This window comes from Elgaria multicarinata, chromosome 5 (genome assembly GCF_023053635.1).
Source record: "Elgaria multicarinata webbii isolate HBS135686 ecotype San Diego chromosome 5, rElgMul1.1.pri, whole genome shotgun sequence".
NCBI lineage: Eukaryota > Metazoa > Chordata > Lepidosauria > Squamata > Anguidae > Elgaria > Elgaria multicarinata.
Genome location: NC_086175.1, coordinates 39,820,505 through 39,844,169, shown reverse-complemented (window position 1 = coordinate 39,844,169; position 23,665 = coordinate 39,820,505). Strand labels below are relative to the sequence as shown.

Here is a 23,665-nt window from a genome sequence, read left to right as displayed (position 1 = left end):
TAATCTCTGCTAGTCTCTGTACGGCCCAGACAGAGACTTAACACAAAAGGTTATGTGCCAGAAACCCAGTCTGTGCAATAACTAAACAGCTTCTAAAGCCATAACTCAACACACAGGTGCCATTGTGAGCTCCTTGAAGGAAAGGCAGAGTATCAATGCAGTTAAAACATATTATGAACCACAGAACTGAAACACATTAATTCTTTTATGGAATATTTTAACATATAGAATACCCCTTATTTTGATGGAATTTTGAAATATATGGAATACTCTCTAATTTATAACAAAATGAAGATAGGAAGTTTTAAGATTTGTTAGTTGTCTATCCTTCGTTTAGACAGGGGATAAAATATAGAACAAGTTTTGCTTTTCCTGAGGACTAGCCTTACTGCCGAAACACAGTGAATTCCTGAAAAAAACATTTGCTAAGAGCATCCGTGGCATAAGGATACAACGGAATCTCTGAGATGGTATCACACACATCTCATTTATGCATCACCCTCCCAGGGGCAATCCCCCTGCCACTGCTAGGTTTTTAATTTACAAATTGGGCCTGTAAGTTGGACCTGTGTAATCAGTACATAAAAACAGCCACTCAAAGATCACAACTGAAAATGGTGTCCAAGATGGTGACCTCTTATGGGCCTTCTCATAGTGTATCCCACTCATGTTACATATCTTAGTGACAGATGAGGGTCCAAAGTTAGCTGCTTCTTAAACTGCAGCCTGATCCACTCCCTGAAGAAAAGCCCTTATACTGGTTCATAATAGATCTCGATTCAGTTATGCTATAACCCATCTGCTATGCAAGACCATTTTTTTAAAAAAGGCAGAAGGACAGCAAATGAATGCAGTGGCCAATGTTACACTCTAATAATCACATAATATTTTAAATTCATTATTTTGCTGTTTTAGATAACAGCTAATACAGTAAGATCACAATGACAGAAATGTTCTGCCACATAACTACAGCTTGAAGAGCTTATGATATTTTGTAAACTGCCCAGAGAGCTTCGGCTACGGGGCGGTATATAAATTTAATAAATAAATAAATAAATATTAAAACAAAACTGATGACAGAAAAATTACAGCTAGTTTTGCCAATATAATAATTTTAAGAATTGTATGGAACTGATGTTGCATCTATTTATGCAATGTTTGCCTGCCATTTGTGAAGTCTGCACAAGCAAGCAAATACACACACACACAACTAGGAACCTTAATCCAAGAAATATATTTAATGATACATGACACTTACTCTTAGTTTGCGGCTCTGCTTTCTAACCAGTTTGCCATGTCGAATGAAATGAACAGGATACTGGTTCATTGCATTGTCAGCTTTATGGCGAAGCCAATCTTCATAGCCCTAAATGAAACCACCAATTAAATATTCAGAACTCCAAACTGAAAAGACATGTAGAAAGTAATTGGAGAGACGTGTATGTTGTCAGGTGGGAAGCCAAGAAAGCAGGAGTTGAAAAATAATGCTGAATGCTTGCTGAGGTTTTTTCTTTTTTAATGAGATCACTCCAACTCAATCAACTTCTTAAACATTCAACACTCAGGAATGCTGGTGTTAACATTTCTAGTTATTTCTGACATTTGTGGATTTCCTGTGAACTACATCAGCTGAGGCAGAGACCATGGTAAGTATCCAGTGTTAGTCCTATGTAGTGTAGACCATGATTAACTTAAGTCCCATTCATTTCAGTAGGTCTACTCTAAGTAAGACTAACACTGCATACTAGCACATGCTTTTCCTATATAAAAAATCAGCACAACCCATAAGTCCTGATATGCCCTTGGTTATCAGGATTTATGGTTGGTGTAGGGTCCAGAAGCTTCATTTTGCTGGGATCTTGCTGGGTTCTCACTGCTGCTGGAGATTCACGTCTTTTTGGCTGGGGATCCAAGTCAATCCTTGTTTGGAGGATTTAAAAATATTGTTGAAATATGCGGAATATAACTCAACAAATCCTCTTCTTTCCCCAACCATAAGCAACATTATGCTGTTTGTGATATTCTGATCCAGACGAAGCAGTTGTTGTGAAACAGGTAGAAATAAAACCGGAGGCCTGTAGCTCAAGTATCCAGTTATCCCTTTGTTGTTGTGAACTACTTGATTTTGGTTCTGTTAACAATTTGTTCAGTTTCATTAAATACTTATGGTTGATCATTATTATATAAAATGTTTGTTCATTTATGATAAATTTATATAAAATGTTTGTTTACCACTTCAGTTGCTTTGATCTTATTTAACATTTTAGCAGTTGTGTGTTGATTAGCATTTTTCCATTTTGTGCAATGTATAGTATTCACTACTTTTTCTCCACAGCAACAACTATAATCAAGCTATCAAATTTTACACACAGCACAGGTTCTAAGAACAGACTAAAAAAGACAAAGTGAATCTGAAAATCCACTGATAGACACTGAGCTTCACTTACTGAGTAATAGCATGAATAATATTTTAGAGTGAGAAGAGATACACCCAATAAACTAGTTACTGTACTCCTTACAATGATCAGGTATAATCTATGTGAAATTCAGCACAAAATATAGCCATGCTGTAAAAGCTTGAATGTTCTGGTATTCAATTTTTTTGTTTGTTTCTTACTGCATGGATTTCCTTTCCACATTGCAAGCAAAGTCACCAGACTACAAGCAGCCAAATTGCTGGGGGCCATGTGAAAATTTCCTACATTATGGCAGCTATATAAAGTCACGCTCTACACAATAAAGCCATCACATGAAAGAAGCTTCAAGTGGCTTCTACACTCGGCAATTTCCCTCTCCCACAACAGTCCTACATTACTGAAGAGCCTACCCCTCAACGCTCTGGAGGGGCTTTTGAGATGGGGGCTGTAGGGAGCTGCAGGAAAGAACAGGGGGAGAGGAAACTTTCCTTCTGTGAATTTCCTTCCATTCACTTATTTTAGTATACAAGCCATTGAGCCAATTCACACAACGTAACAGCCCACTGTGGCTAATTTACTCGTGAGGAGCTCTGGTGTGTGCTGACTGCCATTATGAATATGCAAGCGCTGGCTGTGAGTTGCTGTGGCTTGTCATATGATGCAAACCCAGCCAGCGGGAGTTATTTGAGGGTTAAACAACCCTCATATAATCCAAAAACAGACCATGGGCTCTGCAAGGGTTGTTTAACCCTCAAATAATTCCCACCAGCTGTGTTCACACGACACAACAAATCACAGCAAGGCTGCATGGCATCTACCCTGACACACTGAGGGTTAATTAACTCACAGTGGGTTGTCCTTTCATATTATCTGAACCAGGGGATTGTTAACCTCTTCAAGATTTCAGGATGGGATAGTGAATAAAACAAGTTTTTTTCTCCCCAAAAAATGCATATATTATTCTACCTTCACTTTTGACAAGCAAGACTTTTACCTGTTTTATAGCTGTTACAGTGATGACAAAGAAAAGTGGAAGCCCACTGGTCACTGGACTAGTTGGTGTGTCAATAATTAACTGGAAAACAAAGAATTACCATATGTTTTTACCAAATAGCATTTGAAAAATGAAAGCACTGAATTTTCAAGTTCTTCCATTTCAAAAAACAAAAACAAAGCAATAATTTATTTTTAAAAAACAGCTTCTGTTTACAGACAGCCCTTTGACAACAATTTTAATATGAAAGTAATAACCACTGATTAACACATTAGTTCTGTAAGAACTTGGAGAAGTTCAGCTATACTGACAAATTCAGCTTAACTTACTTAGTAGAAGGCATGGTGCTACATATAATGCAGAAACAAATCTGGTTTGCACCTAATACACACCAACAGGGAACCCCAACCAATTACGGGTCCCTGACAAGTTTACCTACATCAGGATACATGTGTTTGCAAACATATACTTCCTGTACTTACACTTTTAGGTACACTTAAACATGTAATGTACTAAACATATAATATACTAAACCTAAACGTGTAACTTACAAAATAGGACTATTTCAGCCACAGCAGTTCAAACAGTACCACCACGGCCAAGTCAACACAATATACATGGAAATGAATTATAAGTATTTACTTCTGCTCCAGCTTACAATGAAATATCCCCTATTATCTAATTAAGTATCATATTGGTTTTGTATTTAGATATTGTATTTAGATATTGTACTTAAAATTAATTAGATATGAGTTTTCATATAATTTTCTAATTTATGATATTTAGATAATTCTACAGTCCATTCCTAGACATGTTAATTTGAAGTAAATCCACTATGTTTAATGGGATGTACTTGCTAGTAGATGTGCTTAGGAAAGCAGCCTCATTATTCAAAAGAGATGTCACACATCATTGTGGTTGGTAATATGTTGTGCAAAGACAACTTACAGCAGAAATACTTTCTGTCAGTTCTTAGTTCCCCTTTCCATCCTTACCAAAATTAATCATACCTGAAGACTGAAACATTGAATTTAAAAGTCCTTTTCGGGAATGAATATTCTATTTTTAATTTTTTTTAGAATAGAACCAAAGAAACATTTATACATTACCTGTACAAGAAAAATGATGAGAAAATAAAAATTTGCTATTCTTCGGAATTGCTCAAATAAATTCTTCGGTACAAAGTTCCAAAATGTGTACTGAAAGAAGGAAAGAGAAATGTGGTTATGATATGTGGCATTTAAAAATACATTGTATGGCATATTATAGTACTGTTGGTGAAAAAGGAAAAGTAATTACATATAGATCCTAGTCCAGAGAAAGTTAATCAAGCCTAAGTCTTGATTTACAGGGCTTAAGCAGAACTAATTTTGTCTGGTTCTCTGATATGAGTAAGTACACTACATTTCTGCAAAGTAATCTTATGATCATAAGGAAATTTCATACATTGCGACAAATACTTGACATACCAAATTCCAACTTAGGGTTGGGTTGGAAGGAATTCATAGAACAGCTTGGGGTGGTGGGCAATGGAACAGTCGTAAATTTTGAACTGTAGACACTCTTTATGACAGTTTCTATTGCCTCACTCCCCAAACAACATCTGGATGATCCTAATAAATTGGGTATTACGCTATGTACTTCGGCTTGGGATGGTGTGTATACACACACATGCACACACAGAGATCAACACAGCTGCCTGCACTGTTCTCTCTGCGTGTGTGTGTGCTTTTACAACCCGTCCCAAGCAGCAGTACATTTATTAGGATCAGCTGAAAGTCATAGAATAAGGAATATAGAGAACCATAGAATAATGAGGGCATTGCAATGTTTAGCATGTTGCACTTTGGAGACCTGATAAAGGGAAAGTGTGTGATACAACATGTCCCTAAACAGCATTAGACCACCAGCTCATGATTTCCAGGAGTTTTTTCCCCCAGCACCAGGGAAAACATTTGATCTCAAAGCTGACAGTTCTTAACAGTTTCATCAGGAGCAGGGCTTTTGTAAAGTCTTACTTGCCCATACAACATCAAGCCAGCTTAAAATACTTTGCATTACAATATGTTGTTTCTGAGAAAATCCATTTCCCCACAGCTATTGCAGCTAAGCTCAGAAAGCACAGAAAGGTCTTAGAAGGTGGTCAATAATGTCATCATCTGTGGTAATCAAAAATTCCCAGGGCTTCAACCCTGTGGGCTCTGACTCCACTATACCACTGGAGGTGGAAAAGGAAGAATTTCAAACTTGGATGGTACATTCCAGGGGCAGAAGTGGACCTGGCATTAGTATGAGTAAGAGGCCCAGAAGCAAAATACTCGACAACCCACTGGGTGAAGGACATCTCTTTGAAAAGGGGGATGGTATAACTTCTCTGTGGCTGGATGGTTCAGTGGGGTAGCTCCATACTGTTGGAGATGATTGGGAAAATCTGCTGGGTATTCAAAAGGGATACATCTTTGACCCATCTCTCCCACTGTGGAAAGGGCAGCCTATGGGATTGGGGTTTGTCAGCAGCCCAGGCCTGGATTAAGGGAGGCATCTGCTGGACTCCATACCAACCTTCCCTGGGTAGGCCTAATTCTAGAGGAATGGGGCAGTAATATTGGTCTCTCATTATTATATATTAGTTGCCACATTCTTCAATAAAATTTGTGTTTTGTTGCACCCCTTACTCATGCCTGCTTCTTCATTCAGCTTTCAACACCAATAGAAAATGCTTCTCTCAACTAGAAATCAGCAGCTTAAATATTGGATTCACAATACAGTGACATCTGCCAATATCAAGTGAATGCATGCAACAAAATTCCAAAAAGCTATTATTAATATCTCATCTAAAGCTAGCTAGCATTACTGACGTGCCTTTGAGCAAGTAAGCTCTAATACGACCTGCAAGTGACATTTCCACTAAATGTTAAGGCAGTAACACAACCAGACAGCTCTTCTGACATGGTTTGCTGACACATGCAGGCAAAGACCTGGTTCAGACATAACTGTGACAAAACTTGGGTTAATTAAACCTACAATTAGCAGTTAGGTTAACCGTGGGTCATTTAACCTCAGATTAACCTTTAGTGTCTGGGTTCAGATGTCACATAGCAAACTCGAATTGGCCTGATTGGGGGTTGGATATTCAAAAAGGCTGCAGAATGTATCCTGCATGCACCATTGCAAATCATAGGTTTATTAAAGTGAAGTGCCAATATCAATTTTCTTTTCAGATAAAATTCAAAATGTTTTAAATATAGTTAACAGGAAATAGTATTAAAGATAAGAATTATATGTAATAAAGAAACATAGCAAGAAAGACATTGAAATTGTTATGAGTTTGACGGTCTTAATAAACATGAATTGGGTAATCCTATGGTTTTGCCTAACAAATTTGAGGAGTGATTAGATATGTCCAGTTCTGGGCTCCATAATTCAAGAAGGACGCAGACAAGCTGGAGCGTGTTCAGAGGAGGGCAACGAGGATGATCAGGGATCTGGAAACAAAGCCCTATGAAGAGAGACTGAAAGAACTGGGCATGTTTAGCCTGGAGAAGAGAAGATTGAGGGGAGACATGATAGCACTCTTCAAATACTTAAAAGGTTGTCACACAGAGGAGGGCCAGGATCTCTTCTCAATCCTCCCAGAGTGCAGGACACAGAATAACGGGCTCAAGTTACAGGAAGCCAGATTCCAGCTGGACATCAGGAAAAACTTCCTGACTATTAGAGCAGTACGACAATGGAATCAGTTACCTAGGCAAGTTGTGGGCTCTCCCACACTAGAGTCATTCAAGAGGCAGCTGGACAACCGTCTGTCAGGGATGCTTTAGAGTGGATTCCTGCATTGAGCAGGGGGTTGGACTCGATGGCCTTATAGGCCCCTTCCAACTCTGCTATTCTATGATTCTATGTAACAAGAGGGTCCTTAATGAGCAATTGTCCAAACCCAGTCAATTGCTGTGTTCGAACAATGGAATAGACAATGTCTTTTTATCCTCTTTCCTTTACTTCTTTATCTCCATTTTCTTCTTTTTCTTCTCCATTTTCAACTCTGACATGTCTTCTCTAGCTACTCCTCCTGATCATTTTTCTTGTTTTGCTCTCAATACTGTTCATTATGTCTCACATATAATGTTTTTAATTTCAATTTTATTAAGATTTAATTTCTTATAAAAACTGCATTCTTGCTAAATCTCACAATTTAATCTTCTTAATATTTCTAAAATTCACTCCTTTATTTTGCTTAGCAGCACAATCCCAGACACATTTATTCAAAAGCCCCACTGTGTTCACCGGGACTTAATCCCAGGAAAGTGGATATAGGATTGTAGCCTAAAGTACTTGTTCATACTTGTGTCATTTCCCACTGTTATTACTATAATGTTCTTGACTCTGCTTTATCTCATCTCCTTGGTTTTTTCTTCTTACATACAAATCTATTTTCTGTTCTAGTAAATGTCTTCTCATTAAACCACACCTCATTTCTGCTCTTCCTGGAACTTTCTTTGAAATTCTTTTTCTAGAGAGAGTCTTTATGCTGCTACTTTGTCTATATTCGAACAACTTTCCAGAGCAATTCCAGTCATACCAGAGAGGATTAAATAGGTCCTTTGCCCTAGTTCCCCATTTGGCACTCCTGGATTTTCCCTCCTCCTCCTTGGTTGCCTATTTGCATCTGCTGTATATTGTGTTCAGTTTGTGCTGGTTGCATGATAATTCCCTGGCTTCTTGCAAAAGTTCTTGGATTTCCTTTTGGAGAGATTGCATTCCTGCACCATCACAATAGGGCTCTTTGCAAGGAAGGGCTCTTTGTGATTTATCCAGTTGTAAAGTATAGCAGCGGCAGCAACAACAGCAACCACTGTTCCCTGAAAGTGGAAGGGACCCTGGAATTTGAGAAGCCTCTATCATTGCTGCTCACAATTTTGCTCCTGAACTATTTGATTTAATTGCAGGCTGTATAACCCACATCTTACTAGTGTGGATTTTAAAACAGAAGTGCTAGGGTGAGTTAAACAATAGGATGGATCAACTTGAGTTATTCACTAGGTATAGTGGACCTTATTTATCAGTCAGATGATCACTGGAATATCTTCTGTAAGTGGAAAACTATTACAATTCCCATATTACAAGGCCTTTTTGCTTTCCGAGAGAAAATTATTTTCCTGTGAGCAAATGCCGCCCCCCCCCCAAAGATCTTTAAACATCTTAACATGCAAGAGTACATGATGTACAGTGACATTTTCCAGACAAATGCAGCAGAAGCATGTTGGGATGAGTCTTGAAGTGGTAGAATGGATTGTATCACTTCAGAAGGAATGTTCTCTACATGAACTAACTATGGGCATGTCTACACGAGACTTGTCCCTAGGTGTGGGAGGGGCACAAAACTACAGTGGGGTGTTGTGTTGTAGAAATTACAAACTTCCAGAGATATGGACTTAAAGCTTCTTTATTTCAGGAGATTAGCAAAACTGAAAACGAATCTATCAGGGCACACTGCAACAACTCTGGCTCCACCCTCTCACTTCCTCTTCCTCTCAGCTCCATTGAATGCCTCTAACTACAACTCCCAGCGCACAACTCACCCACTACAATGCCACGGGGGGGGGGGGGAGGCAGATGCCTTTTATCAAGACCATTTTAAAGATTACTTTTATAGTATAATTGGACAAGCAAAAAAATAATAATTCTAACAATGAAGAGAACTTTTGAAAGTGTCTTGACTGAGGGTGACATTTTATTTTGGACACAGAAAGTTCCCTTAGGCTGTCAACACTGGAAAAACTCATTTGAGAAATCGAAGCGGTTATTCAAAAGCTATAGAGAAAAATAAATATGCTATACATATATTTTGTGTGCTGGACATTCACATGTTTTTCTCTTTATTTTTTGTGGTATGGATCTTGACATGGTTTCGGGCTTCAGCCTGTCTTAATTTGCCCGTGTCACATTCTGCTGCATTTTTACACCGAGTGCATGAAGCACTGGTATGGGGTGTCCTGTCATGCTACGAAAGCTTTGCAGGGAAATTGGCAGCCCAGTCCTATGCATGTTTACTGGGAAGTAAGGCCCATTTCTAGGTAATAGTGTGTGTGATTGCGTGCTGAGGGATATTTTTATAACACTGTGTGCAAGTGGAATGCAAGGTAACTCCCTGGCTCTCCCTTTGCTGCCAGCTGCCAGACAGGAAGAAGAAAACACGAGGAGACTGAAATTGGGCTGCTACTGCTACTGCATTACCTCTTCAGAACACTGAGTTGACTTACCTTATCAGCCTTCCCCAAACTGGTGCCCTCCAGATGTGTTGGATTACAACTCCCATCAACTCAAAGCCAGAATGGGATAATAGGAGTTGTAGTCCTATACATCTGGATGGCACCAGGTTGGGGAAGGCTGCCTTACCAAACTGACAGCTTGGTACAGCGAGGCAGAGGAAGAACAAAAAATCAGTTTCAAGAAGTCTTTCTGGAAAAAAGTAACCAACATTTGCATTTTATCTGTTTGGATATGGAACTTGCCCATCCTGAAGGTTTGGGGATGATACTCGTATAGTAAGAGTATATCAGATTTTTATTTTTACAAAAAATAATAAAATAATAAAATCTAGCAAAAATAGCAGCATTACCCTTTGTTTTGATTATTTATTTGCTTTTGTAATAGGTTGCATTTATATCTGTTGTAAACCCACTTTGAGTTCAGTAACTGCAGAAAAGTCAAAAAGAACTTGGCTTTACACGTGCCTGCCTCAATCACCAAAAGGCAGCCCAAATAGTATTTACCACCCATGCCTTTGCCTTGCTTTCACCTATTGTGTTCTCCACTGCCAAAATTGAGACTGCAATCTCCTTTTGTCTGGGGTGTAGAGCACTATTTATGAAGGGTACTGCATGCCTGGACAAAATGCAGCAGTATGATGCCTGAGCTATGTTGTGCTTTATCAGATATGGGAGGTGCACGTGCTCTCTCACTACATGTGCAGCCACAACACAGGTGCAGCACTCTTTCCTCTGAATGAGAAAACCCACACACACTGCAGCTTTAAAAGCCAGAAGCAATAGCAGGTGTAATACTGAAGTGCTCCTTGCAGCTGGGTATAATCTCTTATAGAGACACCATGATTGCGAACCGTGCCTTATCAGGGCTTCAAACCATGGAATCTCTGTAAGCGCATTCAGCTGAACATGCTTACAGAGTCCTTTATAGACTTTCATGCTCAATGCATGGAAGTCTAACTGACAGCCAGGAGTGTGAAGATGTTTGGAGCAGGGTTTGTGTACACATCCACACACCTCTCCACACTTTTGCCCTACACACGAACAGACAAATGCCTGCATTGGGCTATTTATTCACCACAGGTAAGTCACCCAATGACAAATTGCTCTTCTGGAATTGCCCTTGGAAGTTATTCATCAAAGTTCCATTTCATTTACCTTCTAGATATCTATTTTTATAAAAATAATTTTTTATGGTGCATCGTAACAGCAAATAAGCACCTAGATCAACATGAGTCTGCCACTTCTTGTACAAGCCAGGAACAGTTTGACTATTATCATTTTTTAATGGTGGTGAGGAAAAGGTTACTTTTTTTTATAATGCCTTTCTTGAGCTGCTGGTAAACAAGGTAGCTCAGGAAGCAAAAAATAAAATTGTTGGTGAAAAATAGAAAGTGGACAAAGCAAAGTCAAAAGTATTATGCAAATTTCACAACAATGCTAATGGCGGGGAAGCTCACACACGCTACCTTTGAGGAGACTATTCTGTTATCCGGATACCTCTGTGGAATGTATGCTTCAGCGCCTGGAGGGGGTTCACGATGCCCAACATAAATAGTCCGATTGTCCACCCAATTCTCTTCTCCAGCACACTATGAAGGAAAGAATGTGTCATTTTAGTTCAGCTAGTAGTTTGGTATAGATATGAGTCATACACTGAATTGGCTAAGCCCTGTCTTGCAGCATCAGTTGATCCTTCATTCTCATACAGCCGTCAAAATTCCGTCGCCTGAGTCTCTGCCTATCTTCTCCTGAGGAATACTTAGATGACACATATGAGTGAGCTGTCAAATTCCTACCTCTAATTGCCTTCAATAAGTCCTTGGCCCTAAAGCAATAAAGGCAAACCCACACAATTCAAATCTCTTATTCTTAAAGACGGGTTTTATATTTTGTCCTTGCATTACTTTTTTAAAAAGAAGAAAAGCACACACATAAGCCATCTCTTCGAATACATTTTCTTAAGCATATGGGCTCTAATCCAAAGAGCTCTTTTTAAGGACCCTGCCAACACTTGCATCCATGTACTTGAGTTTCTCCGCTCTTTTTCACACAGCTGAGTGGGAGCCACTTCTAACATTCCTCCAAGTTTGAAGGTATGCAGCAGAGAGTTGGGGCACTGCTTCCAGAAGAAGAGAATGTGGAGAGCTCACTACAATTATTTATTTAATTATTTAGAGTGCTCATATGCCATCTTTTAAGGCAAAGACCTCTCAAGGCAGCTTACCAAAGAACAGACTTTTGTGCTGGGTCATAAATTCAGAGTCCTCTACAATATTTGTATAATAAATCCTATAGGCCAGGGATGGAGAATGTGTGGCCCTCCAAATGTTACTGGACTGCAACTCCCATCAGCCCTAGCCAACACAGACAATGGTGAAGGCTGATGGGAGTTGCATTCCAGCAACATCTGGAAGGCTACACATTCCCCATACCTGCTTCAGGTAGTAGACTCACCAAGCTACTTAACTAGGTTTTAACGTTCTGTCCTAGGTATAATGTGCTGGACCAATAACAATAGCCTAGCAAGCATATTATTCTGTTTTAAACTTATGGTTTTTATATTATGTTTTACCATGCTATTATATTTTATGGTGCTAAGTTTGTTTTGTGAACCACTCAGAGATGTTTGGTTAGTGGGCAGTATAGAAATGTAAGAATGAATAAAATAAAATAAAACAATTCTCTACAAAAGAGTAAGCATTATATACAGTGACTGGATCTGGATGATCATGCAGGGGGAAGAAGCCATTGTGGCCTCTCACCACCACCTCTGATGTGCCATGCATGCAAACACCATTTGAATAATCCCCCACGATGTAGCATGGGTTGGTGTGTTGTCCGAACCCGGCACAGCAGGGATGGCTTTGTTCCCACCCTACAACCCAGGACATGCAGTAGAGGTTGCAGGGTCAGTATGAAGCCAACTCTGCCATGCGCCAGGTTTGAACAGCATTGGAGGGGGTTACACAAATGGCAGTCATGCATGACACGTGTGGAGATGGGGGGAGAAGCCATGGAGACTTCTTCCCCCAGCGTGATCGTCCAAACACACCCACAGAAAGGATGGCGAATGCTTAATTTCCTCACAAGAATCCTGAACAGTCAAACTAAGCTCTCTCAAGATACAGACAGTAACAGACAGACCAAAATGGAGTTTAGATCAAGATATATAATCAGGTGCAACGTAATCGCCCACCACCACAAGCCAAGTATTTGCCCCTAGGAAGCACAATTTAAATTTACATTTCCTCCCACAGGAAAGCCATTTAATGTGTAGCGATCATGCTAAAATTCTTCTTGTTTCACTTCTCTTTTCATTTCATCTCACTTCATCCTGAAAATTTTCTACTTGGGTGGATTTTCCCCTCCTGAAACAGTATGTGCTGATTTAAAAAAAAAATACTGAAAAATACTGCACTTGCTTAATTAAACTTTTATTTTCTCCATGTCTATCTTTCTCTCACACACATAGGGAGAAACAGAGAAATGTACCATGACTAGGAAGAGGTAAAATAGGTTGTGCGGACATTCACATTATTGTTGCTGTTGGTAACATCCAATTAATGCTGTATTTACATAATTGCAGGTATGTACCCTCGTGCATTCCCAAAAGAAAAGGTGTTTCTTTAAAACAGGGGTGGGGAACATATAGCCCTCTAGACATTGTTGGACTGCACCTCCCATCATCCGTGGCTATGCTAGCTAGCAATGATGGGAAATGCAGTCCAACCACATCTGGAAGCCTCAAGTTGCCCATCCTGGTTTTTAAACTTACTCTCTTCAGTTATTTCCTGTTTGACTCTCATTTTAGTAAAATGAAGCTTAACTTGTCTCCTATGAGTTACTTTAAGGCTATACTGATAACAAAAATATGCTAGCTTGCGAATGACAAGGGGAGAGCCACAATATGAGGTTGAATTTTCCCCAACCACGCACAATTTTTGTTCCTCTTTAAAGAAAGCCATGGTTTCACATGAAGTAGCTGAGAAGTGAAGCTTAAATAGCAAAGGCTTTTGAAGCTGCTACTGATTCCATCTGAGATCTTTGTGCTTCTTGCTCTATGTTTTTAAGAAGGTTGTTTAATCTACAAGGGTAAGACTGGTGAAGAAACCATGCTGTTGCTGAGGTGAACCCCTTATTCTACTTCAGATATCTTTGTTGCTTCCTCCCAACAAGTTTGACTATCCCAAGAGCCATACTATACGTTACGTTAAATATGTTACTCTTTTTAACATGACCGGGTATTTAATTAAAAATAGCTTCCACAGGGAGCCAAACTGGAATCATGGTCCTGATGATTAGTTTTAGTCTCAACTAAAATTGTCATGGTTCCTGCTACAGCCCTGACAAAAGTTGGCCTCTCCAAACCTACAGTCAGGAGAGAAGCTCCCATTGGAGGAAGAGAACAATTTTTGTTGAGGCAACGGATGGTATCCAATGTTAGTCCTACTTCGAGTAGACCCACTGAAATGAATGAGACTTAAGTTGAACACACACAAAGGCCTCAGTCCGCCTCCAGCCTTTGTTGGAGCAAGCTGCTCACTTGGAGCTCTCCATAGTGTTGCAACAACTTGCTTCATGAGTCCTGCTGCTGCTGGATCAGGTCTGAAGTGAGGCGAGAGAGTGAATTCAGATCCTGCCCAACTTTTAGTGATGTCATAGGGAGCCCAATATGATTCACAATGGACACATAACTGGGTTCAGAAACAACCAAGCTACTTTCTAACTTTGATTATCCAAGTCCAATTCTGAATTTGGCAAGGGGTGGGGTGGAATGCTGTCCCTCACTAACATCTATACAGAAATATGGCAAAATTGTTTTTAGATGCCCGTTTAAAACCTTTTGCTAACAGCTTCACGTTCCACAGCTAATCATAAGAATTTAACAAAACTTTTACATGCATACACACATTGGACAAAGTATCCCAAAACACATATGCAAGTAATTTGCATTCTACCCTCCACAACAGAGGCAGCAATCAGTACGTTGTTCAACAAAAGCAATACTTCAGTACACAAGCAGGGCCATTCATTATTAAAGCACAAGAGAGTTCATCTCCTCTCAGGAAACTATATACACCGAGACAACATTTACGATCGCCAGAGGAGGCCCTACTCGGCATTCCGAGACAAACAGAATGTCATCATGAAGAACCTCGATGGCAGGCCTTCTCTGTAGAGGCACCCACCCTCTGGAAAACCCTCCCTCATACGGTTCGGGAGGCGGAAAATGTAACATCCTTCAAATGCCCTCTGAAAACATATCTTTTTAGACAAGTTTTCCTTGGACTGTAACTTATTCTGGTTTTATATGACATTTTTTAATCTTGATTTTTTTTTTTTTTGGTATGTTATGGTTTTAATTGTAAACTGCCCAGAGAGCCTAGGCTGTTGGGCAGTATAAATATGTAATAAACAAATTAAATAAATAAAGGTATAGTAGTAAACCGGCTTTGCCAGGGTGTTTAATGTCAATAACCAAAATATAAACATTTATGCACAGCTATGTTTACCCCCAACTCACCAAAAGAAGAGGATACAAACTATTTTTTCTATCCACTACTACCCTAAACTAGATTTCCTTTAGAAACTGACACTGTGATCCCAGAAAAAGAAGGGGGGGACGGAAAACAGCAAAGTGGTCAGCGCAGTGAAGTGTATCCATCGCTTTATATGCTATTACTTAAGCCCATTAAAGGTACATCCAAGAAACCATAAATAAACCTAAGCATTATGAGTTTCTAATAATAACCTAAAGCTCAATGTACCGAAACCCAGTTTCATTGGCACATCAATGAGGAAGCATTACTTATGTTCTCTTCTCGCTTCAGCACTGTCAGCAAATATAGAACCCAAAAACTGGTGAAAGATCCATTAAGCTGTCTTTATTTCCCATCCAAAAGGACATCTTCAAGAATCTTATCTTCATCAAATGTGAATGATAAGGGACTAACAATTGGTAGATAACTTTGTGTCTCAGCTTAAGGACATGAAAAGTTTAACGTAATTGAACACTTTTAAAAATAAGATGAGGCCTGAAGTATTCTTCACATGTAGTGCAGAGACATGAGCAACCTGGTTAAGAATCAGGTTGTGGTGGGACCCGAAAGGGCGGGTCCCCGTGGTTCACTGAGTGGTGGTCACAGACTCTTAAGACACAATTTCTCTCTCTTTAGAAGGTTTATTACGAGCAGCCTGCAGTGCTGCAAGGTGACAGTCTCAGAAGACCTGAGGAACTGCCCAACAATTTCAGGAAAGGCTAACATATTTATAGGGTCAGTTCCCTTCAGATACAATGGCAGAACCTTCCCACCAATCATAATACAGCTCTGCAATACAATAACCAATGAGAAGCAAAGCATTTAGGCATGTACAGAGTTTAAGTACTTCTCTGACAAGAATACCATATTGTAACTGTATTGCAACAGTTACAGGAAATACTTCTCCATCTGTTTCTTTTCCCCCCAGTTATCTTGCTTTGCAGACATCTTACTCCACCCTCCATTGAAAATATGTTTTAATTAAGCAGGAAGCCATGAACTTTATAATTTAGAGCTAATGATTTATAGAGCCATTTTCCTATACCTGTGGGCATGGGTAAAAGAACCACCCAGCTTGATTTCCTCGACAAGGTTTGCTAGGAATTCTTGTTTTTAATAATGAATCCAGAAAAGAAAAGAAAACACAAACAATTAAATATTCCATTGATAATATGCAAAAGGAATAGCCAGATTAGTCTATTGTAGCAAAAGTAGCCAGGAATCTTGGATAACCATTTTAATGTGGCATAAACATTCTTAGATTAGCATGTCTATTTTATTTGTATTTAGTAAACAAAAAGTAGCACAGGTTATTTTTCTTCTCCGAATACACCAGAAGTATTTGATCTGAAGAATTTAGGGGGGGGGGGAAATTAAATTTAGGGCACAATCCTATGCATTTTTAGCCAGAAAAGACCTCCATGCTGGCTTGGAAATGCTGGGAGTTGTGGGACTTTTTTTCTGTCTAAACATGCCTAGGATTGCACCCTTAATGTGATTTAATTGTTATAGTATGTAAAAATGATGTAGAAATATTATGTAGAATCTTTTATTGGAATATTTGTGAATGTTTAAAAACAACAGCACATACTTCCCTTACATTGTTCAAATTTAAGAAACAAAAAGTACTGAAAACTGTTGACAGACTAATAAAAAAATTAGCAACCCGAAGAACTGAATATGATACGTTGACAGCCGCTCATCTACAACTGCCTTCCTAAAATTATATTTGCAGTTGGTGTCCATGCATGGTTATTATTGAACTTATGAAATGATTTTTCCCTATAAAAAATAAAGCACTCGAACATTTTCTGTGGAAGATTCCCACCCTCCAACACAGGTTGCCTATTATAAAAAGTTACCAATTTTGGTAGTATGGCAAGTCCTTGATATTTTAGAAAGCAAATGTCCAAACTGGGGTCTTCAGAATTTCATTTTGCCATTCCAGAAAATTTCACAAGCTACTCAAATATTGGGCTAAGCATTATAGAATTCACCCACCCCAAATTATGAAACATCATAAACTAAACCTGAATCTTTCTCCTTTTTGTTCCCAACAAGTTCCGGGAGATTATAAAAGTTTTTTTCCCAGTTCAACAATATTCTTGTGCTCACCAGACTAGTAATAACTATGATTAAGAGCACTTTTGAGTGTTCAGAGAACTTCACATACATTGTCTCAGTAATTTTTACAGCAGCCGTGTAAGATAGGACCAAACAAGGAATGGATCCTGTAAGAAAACACTAGGTCTATACTATCCAATCTGTGCTAACAAGACTGCATCGGATATTAACTAGTGTGAAACATGCTAGACATATGTAGACATAAATATACTGCCCCATACTGTTTAGCATATTTCACACTAGTTATCCATACAGTCGTTAGCACAGATTGGATAGTATAGACCTAGTGTTTTCTTACAGGATCCATTCCTTGTTTGTTCCTTCAGTGAGGGCTCCCCCCCTTATTCGTAGTGTAAGATAGGACAGCATTGTACTACTGATAGAGAAGGAAGTCAGGAAATAGTACTTTGCCTAGCACCATCCAATAGAGTAGAAGAGATCTGAACAAGGTAATTTTAGGCTCACACATTCTTAGCCACTATGCTAAGAGATAAAGTAGAAATCTAGCCTTTCACCAACATCCCCACATTGTGCTGTTGAACATTTGCCCACAGTGGGGATGGGAATGAGAAAGATGTAAACTGCCCAAAAGCTTTGCCTGATCTAGTCATATTCTCAGTTTACTATCAAATATCACTTGCATAAGGATGTGCTGTGTATTCTAAGATGCAACACTTGGCTACAGACATGGTTGTTCTGTAAAAATGCTGCACAGTTTGACCTTGATGAAGCAATTATCACTGCTTTTCAGATCACACTAGAAACAGTGTTGTTCTGTCATTTCACAGCAACCAATTGGAAGCTCCTGCTCCAAAAGCATCTAAATCTGTACTATTCAAGCAGAAATGTAAAAACAGAAAAGAAACTGCAAGTGTAAAATATTGTCCTCATTATGAACATTACAGTATGTCTGTCTCTACGAAGCACTGTTCTCATCGGACTAATCTGCAAGGAGAGACAGCACAGTCACAGCATCGAAGCAGCTGTATTTCACTGCAGGACACTAAGAGGTTCATTTTGATTTCATGTTTGAAGAATGATGCCTCATTTATTTGTTAGGTACTGTTGTCCTGACTTACACTCTAAGGCGAGAATAGGCTACCTGATGCCCTCCAGATGTTTTGGGCTTAACTGCCAAAAGCCCAGGTAAAGTATTACTGGAGATGTAGTCTAAAACATTTGGAGGGCACTAGGTTGCTTACCCCTGGCTTCAATAGTCATAATGGCAAAGTTATACAGTGGCTCAGTGCTTCTGGGGGCATGGGCGGATGATGAGCAGGTCTGAAGGGGGCAGATCAGGTGTACTGAGCATGAATTATTATTCCTATGGCCATTCGGAATGAAGCATATCTATAACCCTATTCAGGTGTTCAAGAAAGGGCTTAAAAGCAATGTGTGTGGAGAAGGGAGCACTCCTGCCTGGCCCTTCTCCTCCATCTTGTTCTTCACTCTCTATTCGTGGAAGGCAATTGCCTGAAGAGGAGAACTTCCTCTATCTATGCAGGCTCTCCACACGACTGAGACCACTGATTTTTCTGGATTCTCAATTGCATGGAGATCCTTCTTGGATAGAGGAGGCTTTCCTCTTCAGACCATCACAATATATGAGTAGAATGCAACAAACAAGATGTCTTGCTTTTAAACCCTTTTTTAAATGTCTGAATAGGGTCTCTACTAGATACAGACAGCTAGATGAATTTTACATTATTTCTTTTAATACCAATGCAAGCCTTCCTGTGTCATGCTTATATAATACTAGCCAGACACAAGAGATACGCATCAGCAAACAAGGTTTGAAGATGCTCAGAATATCTTTGGAAAAACAAAAACAGTCCCATAAGAACTCAGAGGCATGGAATGTAGGAGAGAAATGAAGGGGGTAGACTGACAACCAGGAGGGGCAATAGAATGGAGTGGCTAAAAAGCAGGGCATGAATAAGAGATGCATAGAGATAAAAAGGATACAGAAAGAACTATTCCATTGTCTGGATAGGTCACGCCCTAGTTCACACTGAAAAGCTATTATAAAATGTTTCCAGGGAAGGAACTGAGAGCTACCCATCAAAATCAATGGGGAAATCAAAGATTTTAATGTAGCTGTACTGGGACAACATTATGTCCATCCCACCCTCAAAAACGCAAATCAAAATCAAAATGGAGGGGGAATCCCCATAAACAGGACAATGAGGTTAGTTAGTAGGCATAGAATGCTGATTGTTGGGGAAGGAGGAATGGCGTGCATGGAATCGCAAGCACTCCATCCCACAACTATGCTGTTGGAAGGCCCACTTGTTCCATTTAATAGCAAAGTGGATTGCCCCATACTACTCAGTAAAGATGGTACCATTCACAAACAGGAGGAACTTTCTGCATAACCTGGGAAACTCCCAAGGTATGCACAAAAATATTGGTTTTCCTTTACAACCCAAAAAAGTGACAAATGCAACCACCAACACAAAAATAGGGAGAAAGAACACTGCACCATGCATGCTTTCATGCAATTCTGATAGCAAGACGGCAGGGGTAGGCACAATCACTCACTCTTCCTGGTGACAAGTAATTTGTTTTTGTTCACTATATAGCCTAATGAGAGAAACCTGGGTTGAAGAAATTATGTCTGATGGGATGACTTCCTTTGTCATCAAATTCCCATCAAAAAAAACTTTAGTGAAATATTATATTTTATTCATTCATTCATTTATTTATTTATTCATATTAGTCCTTTTCTGCCACCTTTTGTGGGGGAGGGAAGGCTTTCAAAATGTAGATTTCCCCCCACAGCCCCACACTAGTCCAAAGGCTTTGGGAAGTCAGAATGAGAGCAAATTACTGGAGGCCACCCTAGGTTTCACAGGTAAATAAATATTTCATATTCAAAAGTTCCTTTGCAGTGTTGCACCACAATAGTGTTCTAGGAATTGGTGGCAGAATAATAAGGACTTTTAAGAACATAATAGAAGAATCATGCAGTCTAAGCCCACATGATCTTGACGCTGTCATCACTCTTGGATCACATCAATATTATGCTACTGGCCATCTTATATTTCTACTATAGCTCACTGCTAGAAGAGTCGCTGCCGTGAGATATCACTTGTCATCTTGCAGCCCAGCAAAGATACATGAGAATTCAAGCAGGCTGCAAACTGGCATGAAGAGGGCAGGTAGATGCCATAAGTATACATGAGACTTAATACTTTGCAGCTCTGTGCTCTAAATTAATTATAACTTGATCTCCATGCTTCTGTTGCTTTCAGGCTTTAGCTGAAACTGGAGCATGTAAAGAGCTTTTCTTGGATTTTTTGCTCCTGCGTCATAGAAAGGGTATACAGTAGCAAGATAGAGACTCACAAATTTTTGCAGACCTGATCATTATATGTATTGTTATGTTCAATATAGCCTAAACTATATATTTTCATAGATCTCCTACCGAATATTACCACAGTACAGATAGGCTGAATTTACATAAACCCCCTCCCCTAACAAAATGCCTGCCATTATAGGGTGTGTTATATGTCAAAGGAGAGTTGATATATTACAGTGGCCCTTGGCGATGTACGTATGTGCTTGTGCACTCTTCAGTGTCAGATATTGTTCCAGTATAAGGGGCAGAAAGGAAGCCTTGCAGATCTTTACTTTTCCCCTTAGCCCATTCACTTATAAAGTAAAAAGATGCATGTAGCGCATGGGCAGGCAGAAGGAAGATTGGAATCTAGCAGTAGATCTCTGGTTGATTTGCAATAGATCATCAAGGGTTTCTAACTCTCAGTAGTTTAACAATAGCAAGTAAAACAGAAACACACTACCCAATAGGTGCCACGGCTGACCTTGTGGAAATCACTTGTCATAAAATTCCCATCAAAAAAGACTTTAGTGAAATATTATATAGTATTTATTTATTTATTTATTTATTTATTCATATTACTCCTTTTCTGCCACCTTTGGAGGGGGGGGGGAAGAAGGCTTTCAAACTGAAGATTTCCCCCCACACTAGTCCAAAGGCTTTGGGAAGTCAGAATGAGAGCAAATTACTGGAGGCCACCCTAAGTTTCAAAGGTAAATACATATTTCATATTCAAAAGTTCCTTTGCAGTGGTGCACCACAATAGTGTTCTAGGAATTGGTGGCAGAATAATAAGGACTTTTAAAAACATAATAGCAGAATCATGCAATCTAAGCCCACATGATCTTGACTGTCATCACTCTTGGATCATATCAATATTATGCTACTGGCCATTTTATATTTCTACTATAGCTCACTGCTAGAAGAGTCATTGCCATGAGATATCACTTATGGCCAGTAGCCATGAGTGATATCTCATGTTTATTTGCAATAGATCATCAAGGGTTTCTGACTCTCAGTAGTTTAACAATAACAAGTAAAACAGAAACATACTAGCCAATAGGTGCATTGGCTGACCTTGTGGAAATCACTTGTCTTTTAGCCCCAGTGTTCCCCACCTCTAAAATATGAGTATCAACTGGTTGCCTTTCACTAGGCCTTTGTACAGCTCTACTGGCTGCTGCTTTTGAGAGTTTCGCATTGGAATCCCCAATCCATAGTAATTCAGATGTAGATTGTATCTCTATGGCTACAGTAAGTAATTGAATTCACTGTCTCTCCCAACTACTCTTCACCTGGCTTCAATTAGTGGATCGGGGTTCTAATAAAAAGCAAAACAGATCTCACAAACCACCACTACTGCCCATCCCTATTGTAGGGCCATTACAACATTAGAGACCTAGGCAGGATCTACACTACTGCTTTATAATGGTTTATGATGGTACTGACAAGTGCTCGGGCCCAGGACACACTCCATATATTGTTTTCAAAGTATTATATCCTGTTTGGTGTAGATCTGGCTTAAGCCTTGTTCCGTGCTGCTAGAGCAATTAAGAACAACAATGTAGCTCTGTCTATACAGCCTTGACTTACATTCTGCTTCTTGGTCACATAGAGCATGACGAAATGTTGGGAATTGATTATATGTAAACAGACAGACCAGAACTGAAAGAAGCAAGGGACCTTGGAGACCATTTAGTCCAGGTGTCGGCAACCTGTTTGGGCACATGGGCACATTTGGCAATTTTAGAAACTGTGGGAGTGATGCCTTTTTTACTTATTGTTTTGCTGTGGGTAATGCTTGATAGGATACTGTTCAGCACAAGCAGAGCCAAGCAACTGCCATCAGCCTGATCCTATGCAGAAGTAAGTGCCACTGTGATCCACAAAGTTTATTCTCAAGCAAGTGTGTACACAACTGCATTTAGAATGGAAGTATAGGATTGAACTGCCCTGCTCGGTTTTTGGCTCATTCCCTTATGCATTCTTAGAAATTCTCAAATTCCCTTTGGAGAGGATGGATTTAGACAGAATTTATTGCCGGCAACACATACTATAGCTAAGCGAAGTCAAAGTCCTTTGATTTAAGCAAATTTTAGTTTCACTGACTTGCATGGATCTAAATAAGCTTAAATCTGAGTACTTTAGTTTAACTGGGTCACCAATTAGCCTGTAAATACTCATAACCATGGAAACCTGGAAAGTGAAGTCTTCATATTTCTACAAAGGTAAATAGCTTGTTCTTCCAGTTTATTAATCCTAGTGCCTAGGTTTTGTAACATCTGATTATTTAGAAACAACGAAGAGTTTTGTGGCACCTGAAAGACTAACAAATATATTATAGCATAAGCTTTCATGGATTACAGCTCACTTCCACCAGGTTTTTGTACAGAGTGCATAAGAACATAAGAGCCATGCTGGATCAGACCAAGGGTCCATCTAGTCCAGCATTACATTCACACAGTGACCAACCAGCTGTTGACCAGAAACCCACAAGCAGGCATGGGTGCAACAGCCTGGTTGCTCCTCTAGTGATACTTTTGAGAAGATCAAGGCTGGATTTGCACTGACATTTGCCATTTAAGTAATTTCTCCTCTCACAGTAGGATTAGGTAATTTTTAGCTAAAATCAATCAAGATTTATTTATTTATTTAAATTATTTCTAGGCTACCTTTTAAGATCACAAGCCCTCCAAAGACAGCTTACAACAATAAAATACATATAATAAAATGCACTAGTAAAACCAGCAAATGTTACCAAAAAAAATACACATCAAATAAAACAAAACCTACAACATAACTGCAGCTACAACCCGGTCTGATAAAACATAACCAGGAGAAGGCCACAGTGAACAAATAAGTCTTCAGGGCGTTCCTAAAACCCTGCAAAGTTAGTTTGTAAGCAGTTCTGGTGGTTTACTATTGCCTGTTTTGCTTGCTCCCAGTAGCAGTTGTATGGAAGAATAGAAAATTAATTATTT

General features: G+C 39.3%; 1 protein-coding gene across 1 annotated transcript in view; it reads right to left on the bottom strand.

The window, feature by feature from the left end:
- ATP11A (ATPase phospholipid transporting 11A) overlaps positions 1-23,665 on the bottom strand; it is a 108,070-nt gene that overhangs the window by 57,036 nt on the left and 27,369 nt on the right. The window contains exons 2-5 of the mRNA XM_063126166.1: positions 11,147-11,269; positions 4,521-4,610; positions 3,412-3,492; positions 1,259-1,366 (exon numbers count right to left, since the gene is read on the bottom strand). Of these exons, the coding sequence (XP_062982236.1) occupies positions 1,259-1,366; positions 3,412-3,492; positions 4,521-4,610; positions 11,147-11,269 (402 nt within the window). The remainder of the gene's footprint in view (positions 1-1,258; positions 1,367-3,411; positions 3,493-4,520; positions 4,611-11,146; positions 11,270-23,665) is intronic.